This window comes from Myiozetetes cayanensis, unplaced genomic scaffold (assembly GCF_022539395.1).
Source record: "Myiozetetes cayanensis isolate MyiCay16 unplaced genomic scaffold, myiCay2020 scf13, whole genome shotgun sequence".
Classification (NCBI taxonomy): domain Eukaryota; kingdom Metazoa; phylum Chordata; class Aves; order Passeriformes; family Tyrannidae; genus Myiozetetes; species Myiozetetes cayanensis.
Window position 1 is genome coordinate 22,035,732 of NW_026086937.1, and position 20,232 is coordinate 22,055,963.

The window sequence follows — 20,232 nt, forward strand, 5'->3', positions numbered from 1 at the left end:
TTCCATCAGTTGGGAAACTTCCTTTACTCCACACACACAGCTGGCAAATCCTTTCTTTGCTACAAAGCAGCACCTGAACAAGATGTTTCTCATCCTTTCTCTGTCATTCTGCTATTCTGTTTTCTGCAGGGATTTCCTTCTGGGTATCTGAGAGGGGATTTTTTCCTGCTTTTCACTGTGCCCTATTTTATTTTGTGCCTCTTGTGATGTTTTTCACAGAAACACAGGTTGATTGGCTGGGAATCTCAAAGCAGCCTATTTTCAGTGACAAATATTCTGAGCAAATCAAAAGCACTTTATGAAGCATCAAAACCTGGCAAACTTTTCCAAGAGATGCAGATGTTACTCTCCAAGTGCTTTTCCAGAACAGTAATCATTCACCTCGCTTTCCCACATTTTCCCACAAACACAGAACTCCCAGATGTCCTTATTTCACCCCAGAACACCTCTAAAACGTTGGAAATGTATCATTTTCCAAACCAGCTTAGGGATGGAGAACCCCTAGAGCAGCCGGGAGTGTCCCTGTGCAGGGCACGAGGGGCCTCTTGTGGCAGCCGAGTGCAGATGAACTTTAGATCACATTTATCCTGCTCATTAAAGGAACATCATCCTTTAAATACACGAATCCTTATTGGCTCCATCACAAGCCAAAAGCTTTCTCAGCTCTGTCTCTACCTGCTGGTTTGTTGACCTAAAAGATGCCACTTCAGAGGCAGTCACAGAACCGCCTGTACTCAGAAAGGGGGCTTTGCATTTGGGGTTTTAGTTTAGAGTCACCTTAAAAATAGAAATGCAACCTCCAGCCACTGGTCAGCGGGTCTGTGAGGTGCTGGGGAACATTTATTCCAAACTCAAATTTAATTTTTGACATCTGGACCAACTTCTCCAAGTCTTGTTTAGCAAACAGAGAAACCAGCAAACCAAACCAAAAACCACCAACAAACCAATCAAAACCCACCAACAAACCAAATCAAAAACCACCAACAAACCAAACCAATAGCCATCAACAAACCAAATCAAAAACCACCAACAAACCAAATCAAAAACCACCAACAAACCACACCAAAAACCCCAACAAACCAGAACCAACCTGGAAGCCACACTTATCTTCAAAAACAGCGCCACAATTTGGGGTAGTTTTTTTGGAGAAAAATTATGCTAGCCACGTGTGAAGGTCTTTGCTTTCAGTTTTTAGAACACAGGCCCGTTTGGAAACAGCAGTTTTCCATCAAAAGCATCACTTCTATCTGCTGAGATCCAGGGGTGACAAGCACAGCCCTACATTGAGCTGGGCATGCAGGATGATTTGAGCACCGCTGCTCCCCAAAAATCCCTCTTTAACCCCCCATTAACCTCCCCATTAACCCATCATTAACCCCCCATTAACCCATCATTAACCCCCCATTAAACCCCCAGGACCCCGGGCGGGCAGGGCAGGGGTGCTGTGCGTACTCACGGGGGTGCTGCTGTCGGAGAAGGTGTTGGTGCTGCCCGACCTGCTCATCTTGCCCGAGGACAGCGATGCCGGGGAGGGGCTGCGCTTGCCCGGCAGGTCCTGGCGCTGCAGATGCTCCCGCCATGCCCGCTGGATGCTGCAACGACAGGGGGCCAGATGGAGGGGCCTGGCTCAACAGGCAGGGGTTTTGGGGGGTTGTTTGCCCTTCTGGGTGATGATCATCACTCTGGAGGGTCTTGTTGGAGTCGCTGCTGGTGGAACTTGTAAAGCAGGATTAGAGAAGCCCAGAATGGGTTGGGTTGGAAGGACCTTAAAGCCCATCCAGTCCCACCCCCTGCCATGGGCAGGGACACCTTCCACTAGCCCAGATTGCTCCAACCTGGCCTTGGACACTTCCAGGGCTGGGGCAGCCACAGCTTCTCTGGGCAGTCTGCAGAAATAGCTCCTTTCAGGATTTTGAAGCAATCGAGTGTTTATTCACTGGCACAAGCGGTATTTACATGTTTGTAAATACTGGCACAAGCGGTATTTACATGTTTGTATTTCCATGAACTTTCTATTTTCAAGCTGGAGAGTATACTGAGCTTAAATCATAATCCCCCTTCCAGAAAGCTCTCTGAAATGTGTTCTTTCATTTGGTTTATGTTGCATGACTAAAAAACACTGGCTGGGTTTTAATTTGAAACTTCGTGGTCTGTTAATATTTTTATATAGCATTAATATTTTAATATCCTAGTATATTGTTGTCCTATATATCTCAATATACAGTGAGTTAGGGGATGGAGCTCCCTCCCTTCCCAGCAGCAGGTGTCGTGCGTGTGCCTTGGCTCAGTGCTGCCAGCTGCCTCTCTTCCCAAGGAAATCCAGCTTTTCCCATGCCACACAGCTGTGCTGCACCCCCAGAGCAGGAACCCTGCTCCCCTCAGCCCTAAATCTCCATCCCCTGCACACCCAGGGCTGCTCCTCACTCTCCAGGAGCTGCCTGGGGAACTTCATGTTGGATGGGAAAACCAGCCCTGAAAGACTCTGCTCAGCCTGTGCTGCCCTTCCCTCCTCTGGGATGTTCTCTGTGCATGTGGAAAATCCAGCAGGTTCTCAACTATTCTTTAATTTCACAGGGGAAATGACCAAATTAGCACAACACCGACATTTAACATTTGAAACCTGGGGCAAAGAGAATGCAAATCACAGAGGCCCAGAATGGTTTGGGTGGGAAAAGACCTTAAAGCTCTTCCAGTGCCACCCCTGCCATGGCAGGGACACCTTCCACCAGCCCAGGTTGCTCCAAAACCTGTCCAACCTGGCCTTGGACACTCCAGGGATGGGGCAGCCACAGCTTCTCTGGGTACCCTGTGCCAGGGCCTGCCCACCCTCCCAGCCAGCAATTCCTTCCCAATATCCCATCTATCCCTGCCCTCTGACAGTTTGAAGCCATTCCCCCTTGTCCTGCCCCTCCATCCCTTGGAAATGATCTCTCTCCATCATTTTTGTCCCCTCCCTTCAGGCCCTGCAAGGCCACAATTAATTCACCCCAAAGCTTCTCTTCCCCAGGCTGAACAATCCCAATTCTCTCAGCTCCATGAGCTTCAAGGCAGAGAAGAACTTAATTAACTTGCTAATTGCAGGCTCTTTTACCAAGTTACACAGCAGTCCAGGCAGATACAGCCTGGATCCTGGGGCTCAGGAATGGGACACACTCAGCTGCACTTCGGGGAGGAACCAACATCCTTCAGGACTCACATTTTCACTTTGGACTCCAAGGGCTGTAAGTTGATGTGGTATTCCTCAATGTTGTTTTCCTCATCCATGGCAAGCTGATGGCTGTGGGGAGAGAAAAGAAAAAACGGGTTTCACACGTCCCAGCATGACATTCCCGCCATCTGTGTGAATTAATTCCATAATTTGGACAAGAACACGCACTGCTCGTTAGGAGGTGACACTGCCCTTGGAGAAAGGCACCTGGCTCTCTGTGTCCAGATTCCCAGATGGGAATCTGCCTGAGTGCAAATCAAACAACCTCCCCCTTGGCAAAGAGAAGAAAGATTGGTGGTGAATGAACTTCCATCCCTGCAGCTGCATCAGAAAAGGTGGAGAGGAGAATGGCAAAGGAAGGATGGGGGTGCTGGGAGCAAAGGAATTCCAGCAGCGCAAACCACACAGGGGGATGAAGGAAGAATCCTTGGGAAGAAATGATGCTCAGGGAATGGGTGCTGCTGGGAAAAAGCCATTTAAAAAAACTACAAGATAAAAATCAAACATCTGGGGCTGCTGCTTTGGATGGAGGAGCAGCAGGAAGGGCATGGAAGTTTGGAGCCCAAGTTGTGGAGTTATTTTGAGACCTTTACTGGACACTTAATGACACCTCTCAATCAGCAGCAGTGTGCAGAAATTCTCCTCCCAGAACTAAAAATAAGAGTTGTTTAGGGGAGGGATGCAAGATTTGGAATATTTAGTGCATCACCAGGAGGAAAACACAGCCTGCAGCACAGAGATGGGTCCTGAGCAAGGGACTGTGACCTCAGAAAAGCCATGTCATGTGTGGAAATCACAACTTACCTTTGAAGCGAGTCTTTGCCATCATTGACCTGTTCCAAGGTGTGCTGGAGCCTTCGGAGCTCCTCCTAAAAGGAGAGGAAAACCCATTTTCAGTGTGCTGATGGGAAGCCCTTGGAGACTCCTGCTCAACCCGCTGAACAAAACAGCCCATCAAGTGACATCTACAAAATTGCTTTTAAATTTAAAAACCCAAAACAGCTACAAATAAATCAAGATATTTATCAGCACGTCCCAGCACGAGTTTGAAAGGCAATATCAGACCTTCAAAAACAACACACAGAGCCAAAGGGAAGTTGTTCTTTCAGGTCTCAGGTGTGGGGCTGCTTTGATTCCACACGATCTTGGCAAGAGCATCAGCTCCTACTTTCAGAATCTCCTCCTTGCTCTGCAATCAGTCACCATTCAGGCTCCTAATTAAGAGCCACTGGCTGAGTTTCACAGCCTTTATTTGCTTCAGCTGCTGTTTCAGTAGCAGAGGTGTCACAAATTTAGGTGCAGATGCAGAGCTGGGAGTCTCCACATCCACGTGGGAAAAATCCACCCCAGGTGTTCAGCACAGAAATTGGGCTTAAAAAAAGAAATTGTGTCTGACTGGTGGGGTTTTATCATCCCAGAGGGGTGGAGGAGAACCAGGTCAGCACTGAACCCTCCCAAGCACAGCCCTGGGAGGGGATGCAAGAGAATCACCACCCCGAGACTCTGGGATGTGCTCCGGGTTTGTGTTCATCCATCAAACGCTGATAATTAAGCAGCAGCAGAAAATGAGAAACCATGAAGAACAAAGGTGATAATTCATGACTTCTTTGAGCTCATTAAGTCAGGGATCAGGTGGAAAAGCACTTTCTCATTGAGAGGGAAGGAAGGAGGGTAATTTACTTCCCACTTCTCTACCAGGTACAGGTTTCCCAGGAAGGCCAAGAACATTTAAAAGGCTAAAAAAAGGATATTTCCCCCTTCCATATCTTTATCTGACAGGGGGATGAACACTCATTTTTGTTCCCTGCAGTGTCCAGGAGCACAACACATCAGCCAACTCCACCTTCTGCTTTCCCAATCCAAGCTGATTTTATGAAACAAAGACATTTTAATCCTGTCCGAGATTCCACCCTGCCTGACATGAACAGGATCCCAGCTGGGAGCTGATGGACCCCTAACACAGCTCTGTTTCCTCCCAGCCTCTGAAGAACTGTTGCTGCAAAAGAGATTTGAAGCATAAAGTGGATTTGCCAAGGTGACACTTTAGGTGTTTCCCAATCTCTGCCCCTCTGGGTCTCAAACTGCAGCCCCATTTTGGGGTCAAACCACAGCTGGCTGTGACTTTGGAGGCTCCTGCCACTCATCAGCCTTTGGAAATGATCCAGTCAGGAAAAGCCTTTGTGGTTTTACCTCCCTCTTTTCATTGTCTGCTTTTAAGGAACATCCTCCTCTGGTATATTAAAACCAAACAACTTTCCCAGTTGCTTTCTTTGAAGCACAGCTCAGTTCAGAAGATACCCAAGATAACCCTTCCCTCTCCCCCATTCTTCCTCTGGTCGTTTTTCCAGCCTGCTCCAGAGCTGTGTACAGTAATTTACAACGTGCAGATGATTTGCAATCGACTTCATACACAGCTCAGGGTGACAAAACCTGCACGAGTGACACGAATCACCCCTTGTGCCTGACGTCATTTTCTATTAACCCCAGGGTGAAAACCGAACACACACACACACCAAAAAAAACACAAGTAAACCCCCAAATTGGTGGTGACAGTTTTGACTGTTCACTCCTGCAATTAAAGATCAGCAGGCAGGCTCCACAAAAGCTGGGATGAAAGGCAGCTCCGGAAGGGGCCCGGCAGTGTTTGCGTAATGGGGAAGAGGAGGAGACACAAAATCCATACTAATTTCGGGTTTGCGTCATTAACCGGGAAATATTGACCGGTGCCTCCTTGCAGCCAAATTTACTGGGCTGATGAGCCCGGGGAAGGGGTTGGGATGGTGCTCCCTCCACCCCTGGCATGGTCATCAGGGGGTGGCAGTGACACTGGGATGTTGGATCCGTGCTCAGAGCAAACTCAGGGGTCTTTTCTGGTCTTTAAAGTGCCCCTTCTGTTTGTGCCTTAATTACCTTTCAGAAGATCTGAATTTTTGGGGAGGTGGGATATTGTGAGGAACGCCTTGAGGAGCAGCTGAGGGAGCTGGGGGGGCTCAGCCTGGAGAAAAGGAGGCTCAGGGGGGACCTTCTGGCTCTGCAATCCCTGACAGGAGGGGGGAGCCGGGAGGGGTCGGGCTCTGCTCCCAGGGAACAGGGACAGGAGGAGAGGGAATGGCCTCAGGCTGTGCCAGGGGAGGGGCAGGTGGGACAGCAGGAGGAATTTCCTCATGGAAAGGGTGGACAGAAGGTAATGAAGTGCTCTCTGCTGCTGCTCACCTCCCCCAGCTAAACCCCCCTCAGCACCAGCTCAGATCCACGTGCCTTTCATCTTCCAGCACAGGAGGATCCTCAGCTGCTCTTCCAACCCCTCAGCTGCCCTGGGATGCTGGGAACAGCCCAATGCCAGTGCTGCTCTGACCCCTGTTTTTAAGACTTTGTTTCCCATTTCACAAATAATTCCACCCCTTCCCCCTATTTTTGCACCCCTGAAGCATCTTGGGGTTTATTAACTTTCCATTTTTTCATTTTCCCTGTTAATCATTGACATTCTGCCCTGTTTTCCCAGGGAACACCGTGGCCCTTGGATGAAATGCTGGGGATTCCTGTCTCAGCCTGACAGGACCTGTCAGGCAGCGTGTCAATTAAGCCTCTTAGCAGGATACAATGAGTGTAAAGAGGATGGAGGGATCAGGAGCCTTTGAAGGGGAGGTTTTTACACGCTGCTATTTTGGGCTCCCATTCATGTCCACCTGGAGGTGCCACTCCCTGGGAAAGCCACGGCATTTCTGAGCAGCTTGTCCTCAAATAGCACCTCTGGTGGCACCTGAGGGAGCAGTGAGGGGGCACAGGGAGCCCCAGTCTGGGCAGACCTGAGATCACCTGTGTTCATTCCCATTTCAGAGTGTTCTGCATCCCATTTGGGGCATAAAATCCAATGCTACACCCTGAGGAGACCGAGCATTCCATGAAGTTCAGAGAATCCCAGATTGTTTGGATTGGAAGGACCTTAAAGCTCATCCAGTGCCACCCCCTGCCATGGGCAGGGACACCTTCCACCAGCCCAGGGTGCTCCAACCTGGCCTGGGACACTCCCAGGGATCCAGGGGCAGCCACAGCTTCTCTGGGCACCCTGTGCCAGGGCCTGCCCACCCTCCCAGCCAGGAATTCCTTCCCAAAATCCCATCCAACCCTGCCCTCCTTCAGCTAAAAGCCATTTCCCTTTATCCTACTGGCAATTAAAGGTCTGATGGTGACAAATGTTTCATCCCTTACAAAAGGCCACGTCAGATGACAGCGGCTTTTGCACACTGGGGGTGGGAAGGGGAAGGTCCTGCTCTATTTTCTCTGGTAACCCAACAGAGACCTGGAACAGCCCAGCTTTGAAAGCTGCAGAAAAGCACATTAACACAGCAAAGCCCAGATTAGCACAGCTCAGGGGCTCGGAGCCCACGGCAGTCAGAGCGATTTCCCAGAGCACTTCAGGAAAATTCTGCATCAGTGGAGTCACCTAAACCCTCTGAAGCGAATTCAACATTCAGATTTGGAGACCAGTTGTGAATTAGCCTGGCTGAAATGGGTCAGTCACTGCAGGGAGACACAGGGTTCTGTATATCCAAACCTGCCACTTGTTCTCCCAGAGCACCTGAAGTCTTTCCACCTCCTCCTCCTGTCCTTTTGGGTCAGGATCTCTTCAAGGAGAAGAAAAGTTCCGATTTTTTCTTGTGCACTGGGGCTCTGAGCTTAATTAGATGAAATAGAACGTGGTTATTACCAGCTAATTAATAGCAACAACATGAGGCTCTTCCATCAAACACTGCCTGTGATTCCCTTCCAGGTTCACCTTTCCAAGGACGTGGAGTGGCAGGACTGGCTTCAAACTACCAGAGAGTTGGTTCAGATGGGGTATGGGGAAGAAATTTGATATTGGGAAGGTGGTGAGCCCCTGGCACAGGGTGCCCAGAGCAGCTGTGGCTGTCCCTGGATCCCTGGCAGTGTCCAAGGCCAGGTTGGACGATGCTTGGAGCAACCTGGGCTGGTGGAAGGTGTCCCTGCCCATGGCAGGGGGTGGCACTGGATGGGCTTTAAGGTCTTTTCCAACCCAAACCAGTTCCATGGTTCACATCCCTGTGCTACAAACACTCCTGGCCAGCACAGGGGGAGTGTCCAAGCTCTGTCCACACCCTCCCAAACAACCCAATAAAGGTGTCACCAAAACCTGAGGACAGCACAAGGAAAAAACTGGGCCACACCAAAGAGGAAAGGAGACCCAGAGGAGCACCCAAAGGGCAGGGAGCACCGAGATGTGCCAGGCTGGGAGGGGTTACACTGGTGACAGCAGCTCTGGGATGAGCTTAGAGCCCTTCAGCACAGAGGGGCTGAGCTGATGGCCAGAGGTCTCCAAGGATCTAACTGATAGATGGAGCACACATGGGAAGAGGAGCCATTAGGCAATTAACTCCCACAGCTTATTGCTTGTGTTTCCATTATTCTGGCTGCTTAAGAGGCACTGCACTCAATATGCATTTTCTCAGTTTATTGAAAATCAAAGCTCAGCTCGGAGAGCCCGACTGCTGCAATTCAGGTTATTCTCCAGCAAGAAGGACCACGCTGGTCTTGCTGCTCTGCAGCTCAGGCCAACCCTCAGGGAACTCTTTCAACACCAAGTTTCCCTTAAATTTCCCAGCTGATATCTTTACAGAACCGGGAACTGCTGAGGGAGAGGAGGAGAAGCTTCATCAGAGCAGTGAGTCTGCTGTTGGGTCAGAGATAAACTCCTGCTGCATCACTTCCCACAGCTCTGCTCCTCACTGTGCCCAAATCCCAGGGGATGCATTTGCCTCCTGTTTCACAGGGCACTTCCACCACTCTGCAGGTGAGTTGGTGGCATTTGCATTTCCTTCATCCTAAAGCCCTTCCTGCCTTTTTACACCCCATGGACACAACATCCAACTGTTTCTCTTCCCACTCCTGTAAATCGTGACACTGCTCTCCTCTCACTCCCCATTTCATCAAACAGGACTCAACAGAAAACTTCACTAAGTGTGAGCCCAAAATAAGGACTAAAAGCAGAAAGTCTTGGCCTTCATCCCTGGGCTCCAGGAGGATGCCCAGGCCAGGCTGATGTGTTAATTCCCCCTAAGAGGGTGTGGATGGCTGGAAGGGGAAAGCAGCGCTGCTGCTGATCTCTCCCAGGGGACAGCACTCACAGCACCACCTGTTCAGCCCTTCTCCACTCTCCCTGATATCAGTAAATTGTTTTCTTCTCCTCCCTTCAGCTCTACCCTCAGGAAGAAAAGAGCAATCTATTGCACTCTGGCTACAAAACACTATTTCATGGTTCCAGCAGCTCTGGAATCCTTGCAGGAGGATGAACACCATTAAAACCCAAGTGAGAGTTCCTTTTAAAAAGCCTTTTCTTTCTGCTGCTGTCACTGTGGTCAGGGCTTTCAGCAGCACTCACCACACACAGGCTTTTAACTTCTGCCAGGGGAATAAACTGCAGAGAATGAAACCTCTTGACATCTTGGCTTCTCTGCCACCAAAGTGCTCCTGAAACTACAGCCAGGATGGACACTGAGGAAAAGGTCTGGGACAGCACAGGGGCTGCAGGAGACTCAGCACAGACTGCTTCATAGTTAGAGTTCCAGGGGAAAAAAAAATATATATATATATATATACACATATAAACAGTCAGGGATCCAATCTCTGGCTAGAAAACCAATTTCTCCCTGAAATCCAGACATTTTTGGAGTCAGATGTCAGCTGCCTTCCAGGAAATGCTGATTTTCTGGAATTAAACCCCCAAATTTGGCTTGCCAAATGCCACCCCAGCCCTGTCAGAGCAGCCAGCCTTCCCTGAAAACCCTCCACAGCAAAAGGCAGCCCCCAAAGCCCAGCAGAGCCACGGAGGGAACAGGGCAGAGCTCCAAACCAAGATGTTTCAGGAGAAATTAGGTTTTCCAAGCCAGTATTTATGTGAGACAGCCTTTAATCTCCAAGAAATGAAAGGGAATTGCCACCTTAGTGTTGTGTTTTACTGCAGGGCACAAAGAGAAGAGAGAAAAGCATTGGCCAAATTAAACCAGGAACCTTCTGATGGAGCAGCTTCCATCCTGAAGTGTCACCAACAGACCCAATTTCATCAAATTTACCATTATTTACCATCCCCTGAAGGGCTGCAGAGCTGTGCCTGACAGAAGTTAAAACATTTTTGTCGAACAGTTGCTCTCCAAAGAACCCAAACCTGCACCCAACCCACTCCATGGAAGGAGCCCCCACGTTCCACCCTCCTCCAAGGCTTTGGTTTGGAATTAAACTTGAGCCCAGCTCACTTTCTAAGAGCAACCTGATGGGATTACAACCCAGCCACTGTGAATTCCAGCATGGCAGGAAGGGGAAGGCAGGGGGAAAATCAGACACGACAGATCCATCTCTGAACTCCCAGTGGAGGAGTTTTTTACCCCCCCCAAGAAAAAAGCAAGCAGCTCTTTTTATAGCTCCTGAGCCTATTACTTCCAATGACAACAACAGATGAGTGTTTGAAACCTAAAAAGAAATGTATTAATCCAATTTTCAGCTTTTCAGCATGTGGTACTGTCTACTCATTTTCACAAAAGAGCAACGAACCAATTTAGGAATCAGAAGGTTACAGTGAAAAACCAACAATCACATCTGTTACAGGAAAGCTTTTCCACACCTCTTGTCATTCTGAAAGTCCCATTTAGGTCAAGTGGAGTGGTTGGTTTTTTTTGGAATGCAAACAAAGGATGGGCTTGGAGCAACCTGAGCTGGTGGAAGGTCATTGTCACCTGTATCCATGACATTTTAAGGCTGGGATAAGAGCACCCCATGCCCAGATCTTTGTCACCTGTATCCATGACATTTTAGGGCTGGGATAAGAGCACCCCATGCCCAGGTCTTTGTCACCTGGAGCTGAGCAAGAACACGGGACAATCCAACAGCTCCAACTCACAAAACCCTCTCCCAGAACTCAGTTTCCTTTAGCAGGGATTTTTTTTCCCCCCTTTTTTCCCTGCTTTCCAGTTTCCTGGAGAGCAGATGCATCGAGGGAGAACCCCAAGCACGGACCATGCAAGGCAGAGCAGCCCCCACGTGTGTGATGAGGTTTCATCCACACACAGCACGTGGTGATGTGGGGTTTTTTTAAGCTCCTACAAAAAGGGATTGTTTATGCCCTGACATTTCACCCCAGCTGGAAACAGCCCCAGAGCAGCTCGAGAGGGATCAGAGCAGAAATTCCTCTCCCTTTCCCAGCCCTGCTGGGGACTGTTGGAAAATGGTACTGAGCTAATTAGACAAGTCCTGAAGATGTTCCCCCGGCAATCTCACAGGTGAAATCAGCTCATCTCTCCATCCTGCCTTCCCAGTTAATCTCCTGATAAGAGTCATTAACACAATTGTTCAGTCTACTGTAGCTGCTTTGGGAAGTGCAGATAATTTACAATCCCATTAAAAAGATGGCCACAGATTAGTCTCAGAGGCAAATTACCAAACTATTCAGTTGTGTTTTTAGCACATTAGCTTTATGAATCCTGGAGAGAGAGAGAAAAAAATCACAATCACAGAACATAGCAGGTTTCAGAGCAGCTCTACCCATCAAAAGCCACCTATCTCATTTCCTGCATAAAAATTAAGTGTAATTGCAGATTGTGGGATACTCAGTGCAGCAGTTGAGCAGCCATGTGGACCATTCCAAAGCTTTCCATCTGAAACAACCAGCAGGGCAAAGGAGGAGGGATCTGTGGCAGTACCAGAGTTCAAGAGGTTGCTCTTCTTTGAGCTCCTGAGGAGTTAAATCTAATTTCTCCTCTGCTGCAGATATCTAAGAAGATGTTTTAATTGGAGGCAGTTGCTAAGCAACGGCATCCCGTGTGCTGCAGCACCTGGAGCAGATAAACATCAGGATGGCACTTTACAAATCAGATTAGTGGTGATGAAATCGCAGCTACAACGGAGCTGCAAGTGGCTCCTCCACAAGTTCTGCCTCCAACCTGATACCCACGGGCAAGGAAAACCCAGGGAATCTCATGTGGAGAGCTCTCTCCTCCTCCTCCTCCTCCTCTTGCCCAGTGAAATTTTGGGTTGTTCTTACAACCAGGGTTTAAGAAGGGAGAGAGAGCACTGGTAGGATTGCTCTTACTCAAAGACTTGTAACTCCTAAGGATAAAATCCTGGAGCTCTTGCAGCCACACAGAGATGTGTTTCTGTCAGGCCTGGTAGTCTTTGAAAAGCCTCAGAGAATGCACATTTCCAGCCCCCAGAGGGAAGGTTTCCTCCTAACTTTGATAACTGGACATTATTGTTTACAAGCCCTGCTACAGCAGCTTTACAGGCTGTTTAAGAGCTGGTTAGTGGTGCTGTTACTGCATTTCTAACTAAGACTATCAGGTGATTTAATAACTCGTGTTCAACATCTTTACATCACAATATTAATATAAAAGTGTGAACATTTATCCCTCACTTCTGTCATTTGTGATCTGCTACATCCAAGTCTGATACACAACAACCAATTAAACATCAGGATTCAGCAGAGTTCCACCTGCATTTTCCCACCCTGCTGCACGTCCCAGCCATGGCCAGAATGTGATTTCCCAAATAAAAACCACTCCTGCTGCCTTTATCATGTTCCCAAAATCCCCTGCTGCCAAATGCAGAGTAAGAGGCTACAAATTCCCCAGGGAATGAGCTGTCAGTCTGGATGCTCAGCCAAGGGTGGGACTCACTCCTCAGGCCCCCAGGTACCTCCAGAGGGCTGTTTTCCAGCACATCTCCAGCTTTCAGGGTTGGAGAACAGCCTGGCTTGGTGCCAGGGGGGGAGTTGTGATCCAGGAGGATGGACTGAGGAGCAGGAGGAATTTTTCACCAGCCTTGTCGTGTCAAATCCCAAACCAACTGCCCAAAGAGCACCTAAACCCACAAAGTGCCAGTTCAAAGAAAACCCTTCCCTGCAGCTGCCACTCCAGCACCTGCTGGGCAATTGTGTTAAACAGGACTTGGGAAAACAGATCAGTTTGTCCAGGGTTAGGATGACCTTCAGCATCCAGGGGATGTTCAGCTGGAAGGGACTCAGCGGGAGCGTCGAGTCCAAGGCCTGGCCCTGCACAGGACACCCCAGGAATCACCCAGCCTTGTGCTGTCACCACTTCCATGGGGAGCCTTTTCCAGTGCTCAGCCAAGTCTTTTTTGGTGTTCCATGACCCAAACTTCACCCCTGACACGAGAAAACAGCCTCTGATGATGTATCATCTCCCCACCATAAACACTGGTGTCGATCCGTCATCGACACAGACTGGTTTGGGTTGGAAGGGACCTGAAATCCATCTCATCCCACCCCCTGCCATGGGCAGGGACACCTCCCATGCACCAGGTTAATCCTGCCCAGGTCTGGGGCATCATAATCTAAAGAGTTCTTAAAACCCCCACGAACTCCTGGAGCTGAAACAATCTACACTTTCCTTGGTGGCAACGCCCCAAAGTGGGAGCAGAACCAGGGCATCATTTCCAAGGTTCATCAGCCCCTCAGTTATTCCACTCCCTTGTTCCTTTGGCTCCCCCTCCCACCAGCTGCCTTATTTGCTGTGTGAAGCCCTCAATATTAACCACAATCCAGGTGCTTAATGTTTAATGTGTGGCTGATGGGATCCCTCAGCATCCAGCAGAGCCTCTGAATAAAGGGCAGCCCAGGAAAAAAACAAAAACAAACCCAACAAAACCCAAACTTAAATGCAAACAAAAAAAAAGCAGCACATGGAACTGTAAGAGAGAAGCTGGGCACATTCAATCTGGGAAAGCAAAGAGCTCCAGTTGACATGAATAATTCAAAAACAGCCTCAGACAAATGATCTCAGGTCTGGGAGGAAATGGTAAAAATCTCTGGAGTCTGCAGCTCTTTCTGTTCCAGCCTGCTTCGTGCTCAGGGCTGTTTTCCACGGGGTTATTTTTTACTCTTTTTAAAAATATATATATATATATATACACACACACACATAAACAGTCAGATAGGATGTTCAGGTAACACATCCAGCAGACCCCAGAGAAATATTTGGGTTTTAGATTCATTTCTGGCTTGTAAATTATTCATTGACAGGGATCGCGCAACGGGGGGGAAAATTAAAAACGGGCAAATTAGTTTTCATTTGTTTATGTTAATTATTTAGCATTCTTCCCTTTTATTAGAAAGGACACAGAGGGAGATTAGTCTGGTTCTGAGGCTCTGTTTGCTCCCCAGACAACACACAATTAGCATTGCTATGGCTACTTTTGTGCACCATCTACAGAAATGACTCCACTGCCCAGATCTGCTGCTGAGACCTTGTGGCATAGGCTGGCTTTCCAAACTGCAGATGTGTCAAAAAACAGGCTGCTGGGGCTTTATTTACAGATGAAAATCAGTGATTGCTTCAATGACCCTTCCCTGAATTCAGCTCTGGCTCCCCAGCACATCCAACCTCCTCCTCCACCCCAGGGAACTCCAGCTGGAGCTTCACCTCCAAGTTTACCTCCAAGAACCTCCACAGTCATTCCACCTCAGTGAGGGGTTTCAAAGGCAGGGTCATCCCCTTTTTAATGGTGTTGAGGGGTTATTTATTTACTGTGTTCAGCTCTGGGCTCCCCAGGACAGGAGGAGCTCCTGGAGAGGGTCCAGGGAGAACGATGGAAAGGATGAAGGGACTGGAGCATCTCCCTTACCAGGACAGGCTGAGGGAGCTGGGGCTGTTCAGCTCCTCTGGGAACCCTGTGCCAGGACCTCCCCACCCTCCCAGCCAAGAATTCCTTCCCAATATCCTATATAACCCTGCCCTCTGCCGGTGGGAAGCCATTCCCTGTGTCCTGTCCCTCCAGCCCTTGTAAATAGTCTCCTCCTTCCACCTTTCCTGTAGCTCCTTCAGGTCACAGTTCAGTCACTCCAAAGCCTTCTCTTCTCCAGGCTGAACAACCCCAGTTCCCTGAGCCTTTCCTCCCAGCAGGGCTGCTCCATCCCTCTGATCAACTTGGGGTCACCTCTGGACTCCCTCCTTGTCCTTCCTGTGCTGGAAACTCCGGATTGGGATGAGGAATATCCAAATCCTGGCTCTGCCCCGAGGGAAATCCTGAATTTTATGTTATACCTCTTAAGACAAACTGTGAATTCTCCTCTGAACGCTTAATAAAGTGAAAAGAGAGAGGAAAGGAAAAACAAACCCACTCCTGAAGCCCAGTTTTTCAGTCAGGGTTTGCATGTGGAGAAATTCCACGTGTTTAGAATTAGGAATGAAACTGTGCAATAATCGTTCATTTTAGCAGCTTGGAATCATGGAATTGTTGAGTTTGGAAAAGCCCTCTGAGGTCATTGAGCCCAATCATTAACCCAGCAGTGCCAAGGCCACTCTAACCCACATGGTGCCACATTGACAGAGCTTTTAAATCCCTGTGCCAGGGCTGGGCAGCCCTTTCCATGAAGAAATGTTCCCTAATATCCAATCTAAACCTCTCCTGACCATAAAGTGCATCCAACTTGGCAGGGACACCTTCCACTAGCCCAGGTTGCTCCAACCTGGCCTTGGACACTTCCAGGGATCCAGGGGCAGCCACAGCTTCTCTGGGCAAAACCTGTGCCAGGGCCTGCCCACCCTCCCAGGGAGCAATTTCTGCTCATGGAACAAAAAGGTTTCTCACACTCCACTAAAACTCCAGATCATTTCCAAGCAGGACGCTGCCAAGGTCTCCAAAGCACACTTGTCAATCATTTCTCCTCCCCCACCATAACGAGGAAGGTGATCTTTCATCTGACTAGAGATGTCTTCACACAAATGAAGGTTTGAGCTATTTTCCATTTCCCCACCAGGACACAGAGAGATCCCAAGGCAGATGTGATTTGGGAACTCCAGCACTGCCACTGCACAGTGCAAAAAACCAGGGATTTAAAGGGTTCCAAGCATCATTCTGGCTGCACATGCCAGACCTGTGTAATTAATGAAAATTAATGGGGAAAAGCTGTTTTCATGGCCAGTCCCAAAAGCAGGGAACTTCTTAGCAGAGCATCACCTTCCTAGAAATTACCATCAAGCTCAGTTCTCTCCAATACTGTGGAAAAGGGAGACTCCCCAGAGTTATTGCTTTGTGGTTCTTGGATCAGACCTTGGCAAGGCAAATTCCTCTTCATCCCAGTGACAATTTACCCTCTGGAAGGGACACCTGGGCAAGGGCAGCAGAAACCCTTCCCTTCTGGTGGGTGGCAAAACCGGTCCTTGCTCAGAACAGGCCACAAATAACCCGGGCATCCCAACTCTCCAGGAATTATTCACATCTTTGGGCCCCACTCAATTATTACAACCAACACTTAATTCCCCAAAATGAATCCACGGTTTCTTGTCACTCTAGAAACTGGGTTGTCATGGTGAATGTTTGTGAGGTTGATAAAACAACCTGGTGGGGAGTGGTTTTGCTCAGGCACAGCGGGGATTTCTGGGGTTTCAGGCAAACCTGGTTGGTTGACAGGAAAGGTTTCCTGAGGCTGGGGAGTTCCTGCCCTGTGGCTGCAGCAACTGGTCCCCAGTTCCAGCTCCTCTTTTCTGGTTGTTCCTGATTTTTCCAGAAGCCAAACCAGCTGCTTGTGCAGCTTCTGCCTTTGGGCTTTGCTGGAGGAGTGTCAGCACTTTCAGGGGGAATTAAATACAAATATCCCCAAGCAGCTACTCATCTCCCAAAGTTTAAATTCCCATGTTTTTCATGGGAATTTTAATAATTTAGCACCTGGATTACCACAGCTGCCTTACCTGTGCTTGCCTGTTAGCAAATCTTAATGCTGAACAAACTGACAGTGAACAAGTCATCTCAACAATCCCATTCTGTCCATTTACAGTTGGAATTGCCGGCTGGAAAGGCTTGATCTGGTTCTTAGAATGCTCTAAGGGATTTCACTTACTCAAATTAGCACTTTCACGTGGACTCCAAGTGTCTCACCTCTAAAAATCTGAACTACCTGCCCAGAGAGAGTCAGCACCGTGCCCAGTAACACCAGCACAACACCAGCACCTTCTCCTCTCTATTTTCCCAATAACCACCAGGACTGTGTTTCCTTTTCTCCCTCCTCCCAAGCACTGGGTTGACATTTTCATCAAGATCTCTCTCTCAGTGCTGGTCTCTCATGCTCAGAGCTCATCCTGTCCCACAGGAAGGGCAGATTTTCCCCCACGTGCTCATCAATTCACGCTCCCCACAAGAAACTTGGTGCAGTGCCTGCTCACAGGCTCGTCTGGCCCCTCTCACAATCAGCCACCCTCACTGACCCCAGAACTTCTCATCCCCAGCAAACATCTCCATGCCCCAATCACCCCTTTCTGAGAAAGTCACGGAGGACAAAAAATCCAGATGAAGCAGGCAGCTCATCCACTGGGCTCTGGCAGTGAATAAATCTTCAGATAACACCTGCCTCATTTTCAAAGCTGTCTGCCACTGCAGCAGCCCAAGGAATAAACTTCAAAGTGGGTAATTAGCTGTACTTATTGACCTCATCTGAAAAGAAAAGCCCATTTCTCAGGACAGGCTTGTGTGGAAATCAGATTCCAGGTAGACATCTCCATTTTTATGAGCCTGGTTCAAAGGAAAGAAGAATATCTGGTTTGTCACCTCGTGCCATTTCATACTCTGGCACCTTCTAATGGCAAGTTTACAACTAATCAAACCTATTCTAATTCAGAATCCAAAGGGAGAAAGGGTCTCTTGCTTCATTATTCACTGATCTGTGCAGAGGTTTCTGTTCCACTCAGCATTTAAAAGAAATGTTGGAGTGTTAACAGAAATGGAGACTTCAAACACCTGGCAAAAAGGATTTCTTGATCATTCAAACCTTAAATAGTCAAAATATTCCAACTCTTTATATTCCATTTCAAGCCTGGCAAAATTAAACAAAAGCAAAAAAAAACCCCAAACCTCCCACAACCTTCCCTGTTCAAAACTGAATTGAATTTTCCTTCTGGAATTCTGTACAGCCAGAAGATGGGAAGGGCATGGAAAGGATTAGGAGGCACTGGATCCCAGAGTCCTAAATCAAGATTTCAGGCCAGTTTAAACACGGTGGGGAAATGCAGCTGGAGGATCTGTGTCCTCTGGGGGAATCCTCTGTCCCAGGAAAGCACCACAGCTCTGCTGAGCTGGTTTTATCCCCTCAGAGAGGGCAAAGCAGGTCCCTCTCAGCAAGGGAGGAGAGCCACGTGCAGGAAACCTTCACACCAACCCTCAGCTGCTGATGTGTGTTCAGCTGACAAGAAAATATCTGTGTGCTGCTGTTTAATGGCCAGTGGAAATGGAACTGTCTCCAGAGCGATCGAGGTTTGATTTTGCAGCCTTGCTGCTCCGAAGAACAAGAGTCAGGATCAGTAAATCACCAGTGCTGGGGGGTAGAATGAGCCTGATCTTCCCTTCCCAAATCTCCAGGTCCCCCTAACCCTGCTCCTCACCTTCCAACAGCTTTATCTTGGAGGTTTGTTCATCAAATTTGGGTTGCTTGTGATTTCCATGGCTGCTCCACCCTGAAAAGCTGGAAAAGCTCTTCCTCCTCCAAGCTTTTCTCCCCAGGCAGACACAAAACTCTCAGACTCAGCACTTATTTTTATGGGCTGTTCTACCAGTGAAACTGGCCATGGAGCCACTCATATATATATATATTTATGTATATATATGTATAAATATTTGAGGTGTCAGCAGAAAGTAATGAGAGAAAACCCCACCTGGCTCTGTGGAATTGCCCAGTCTGACCAGACTAAAACTACTTGAAGCTTTTGACGAGTTAAGCTTTGCCTAAGGGATAAAACTGCTCTTGCTGCTCCTAACCAGCAAATAATCCCAGCTGAGCCTTTCCAGGCAAGTTTGATTCAGACTGAATGTGCAGAAGGGGCCTTTTCATTGCCCCCATTTCCTGAAAACATCCATTCTTAGGAAGATTTGAAAGACAGGACAGGAAATTAAGGCCCCAACTCCCAGACATCACAAGATCAGATTAAAAAAAAAAAAGGAAAAAATTACAAATCACAGAGTTCACAAACAAAACCTGGTCTAATGAAAGGTGTTCCTGTCACAGCAGAATCTCTGTCATCACTAATGGATTTTTCTGTCATTCCAAAGCAAGACAGAGCCCTTGGGCTCCCACCTGGAAGAACCTGCCTGATTACAGCTCTCCTTTTCAAGGTGCTTCGACAGCACCTCCAATTTGGAAAGTCCCCCCATTACCCCCACACATCTTTCCCAGCTGAGCCCACGAGTGAAACATCCCATTTTCATCAGCAGTGCTCCAAGAACACAAGGAACACCACTAAACCAACACAGAACCACTGCCAAGCCGCAGTGAGGTCACAGGAGTGAACTTTCTTGGCTGAAAAGCTGCAGAAAAGGTCAAAGAGTCACATCCCTGCAGCCTCAGTTTGTGTGTGTGTGTGTGAGAGGTGAGGGTGGGAGCTGCAGTGAAATGTTATATAAATGTTAAGCTGAAGATGCTGCCTTAATGCTGTGGTTGTATCTCTGGCAACTGCAGCATTAACAGGATTATATCTGTCACAATCTGGAGCTTCAGGTTTAAAGAGCAAAGCAAATGTTGGCACTGGGTGTTCATCTGCTCCGTTCAGCTGGGGCTGGGAAAGGTCACATCACTGCTTCTGCAGCAAACCCTTCCCAAAAGGTCAGGGGGATAATGCTCTGGGATCCCTCTGAGCCAGCCCCTGCTCAGTGCTTGAAATGTTGCAAGGATCCTTTGGGTGCTGGGGCAGTTTGGGGTGGTGGGAAGGTACCAGCAGGCACCTGCCATGCCAAGGAAAACCATCCCTGGTTGTGAGCACACAGCTCTCCCTCAGCCCCCTCTGTAAAGCATCACAAGCCACCACCAAACACAAGCCCTAAGCTTGGGAATTAATTGGCCTTGGACACTCCCAGGGCTGGGGCAGCCCCAGCTTCTCTGGGCAAAACCTGTGCCAGGGCCTGCCCACCCTCCCAGCCAGCAATTCCTTCCCAGTATCCCATCTCACCCTGCCCTCTGGCAGTTTGAAGGATTAGGGAGATGCCTCCAGCCCAAGTGGGATGAAGCATTTTCCCAACAT

General features: G+C 48.6%; 1 protein-coding gene across 1 annotated transcript in view; it reads right to left on the reverse strand.

Moving 5' to 3' along the window:
* Positions 1 to 640: 640 nt before the first annotated feature.
* Positions 641 to 20,232, reverse strand: part of IQCJ (IQ motif containing J) — a 31,457-nt gene continuing 11,865 nt past the window's right edge. Inside the window, exons 2-5 of the mRNA XM_050308442.1 lie at positions 4,013 to 4,077; positions 3,197 to 3,277; positions 1,457 to 1,592; positions 641 to 691 (exon numbers count right to left, since the gene is read on the reverse strand). Coding sequence (XP_050164399.1) covers positions 641 to 691; positions 1,457 to 1,592; positions 3,197 to 3,277; positions 4,013 to 4,077 — 333 coding nt within the window. The remainder of the gene's footprint in view (positions 692 to 1,456; positions 1,593 to 3,196; positions 3,278 to 4,012; positions 4,078 to 20,232) is intronic.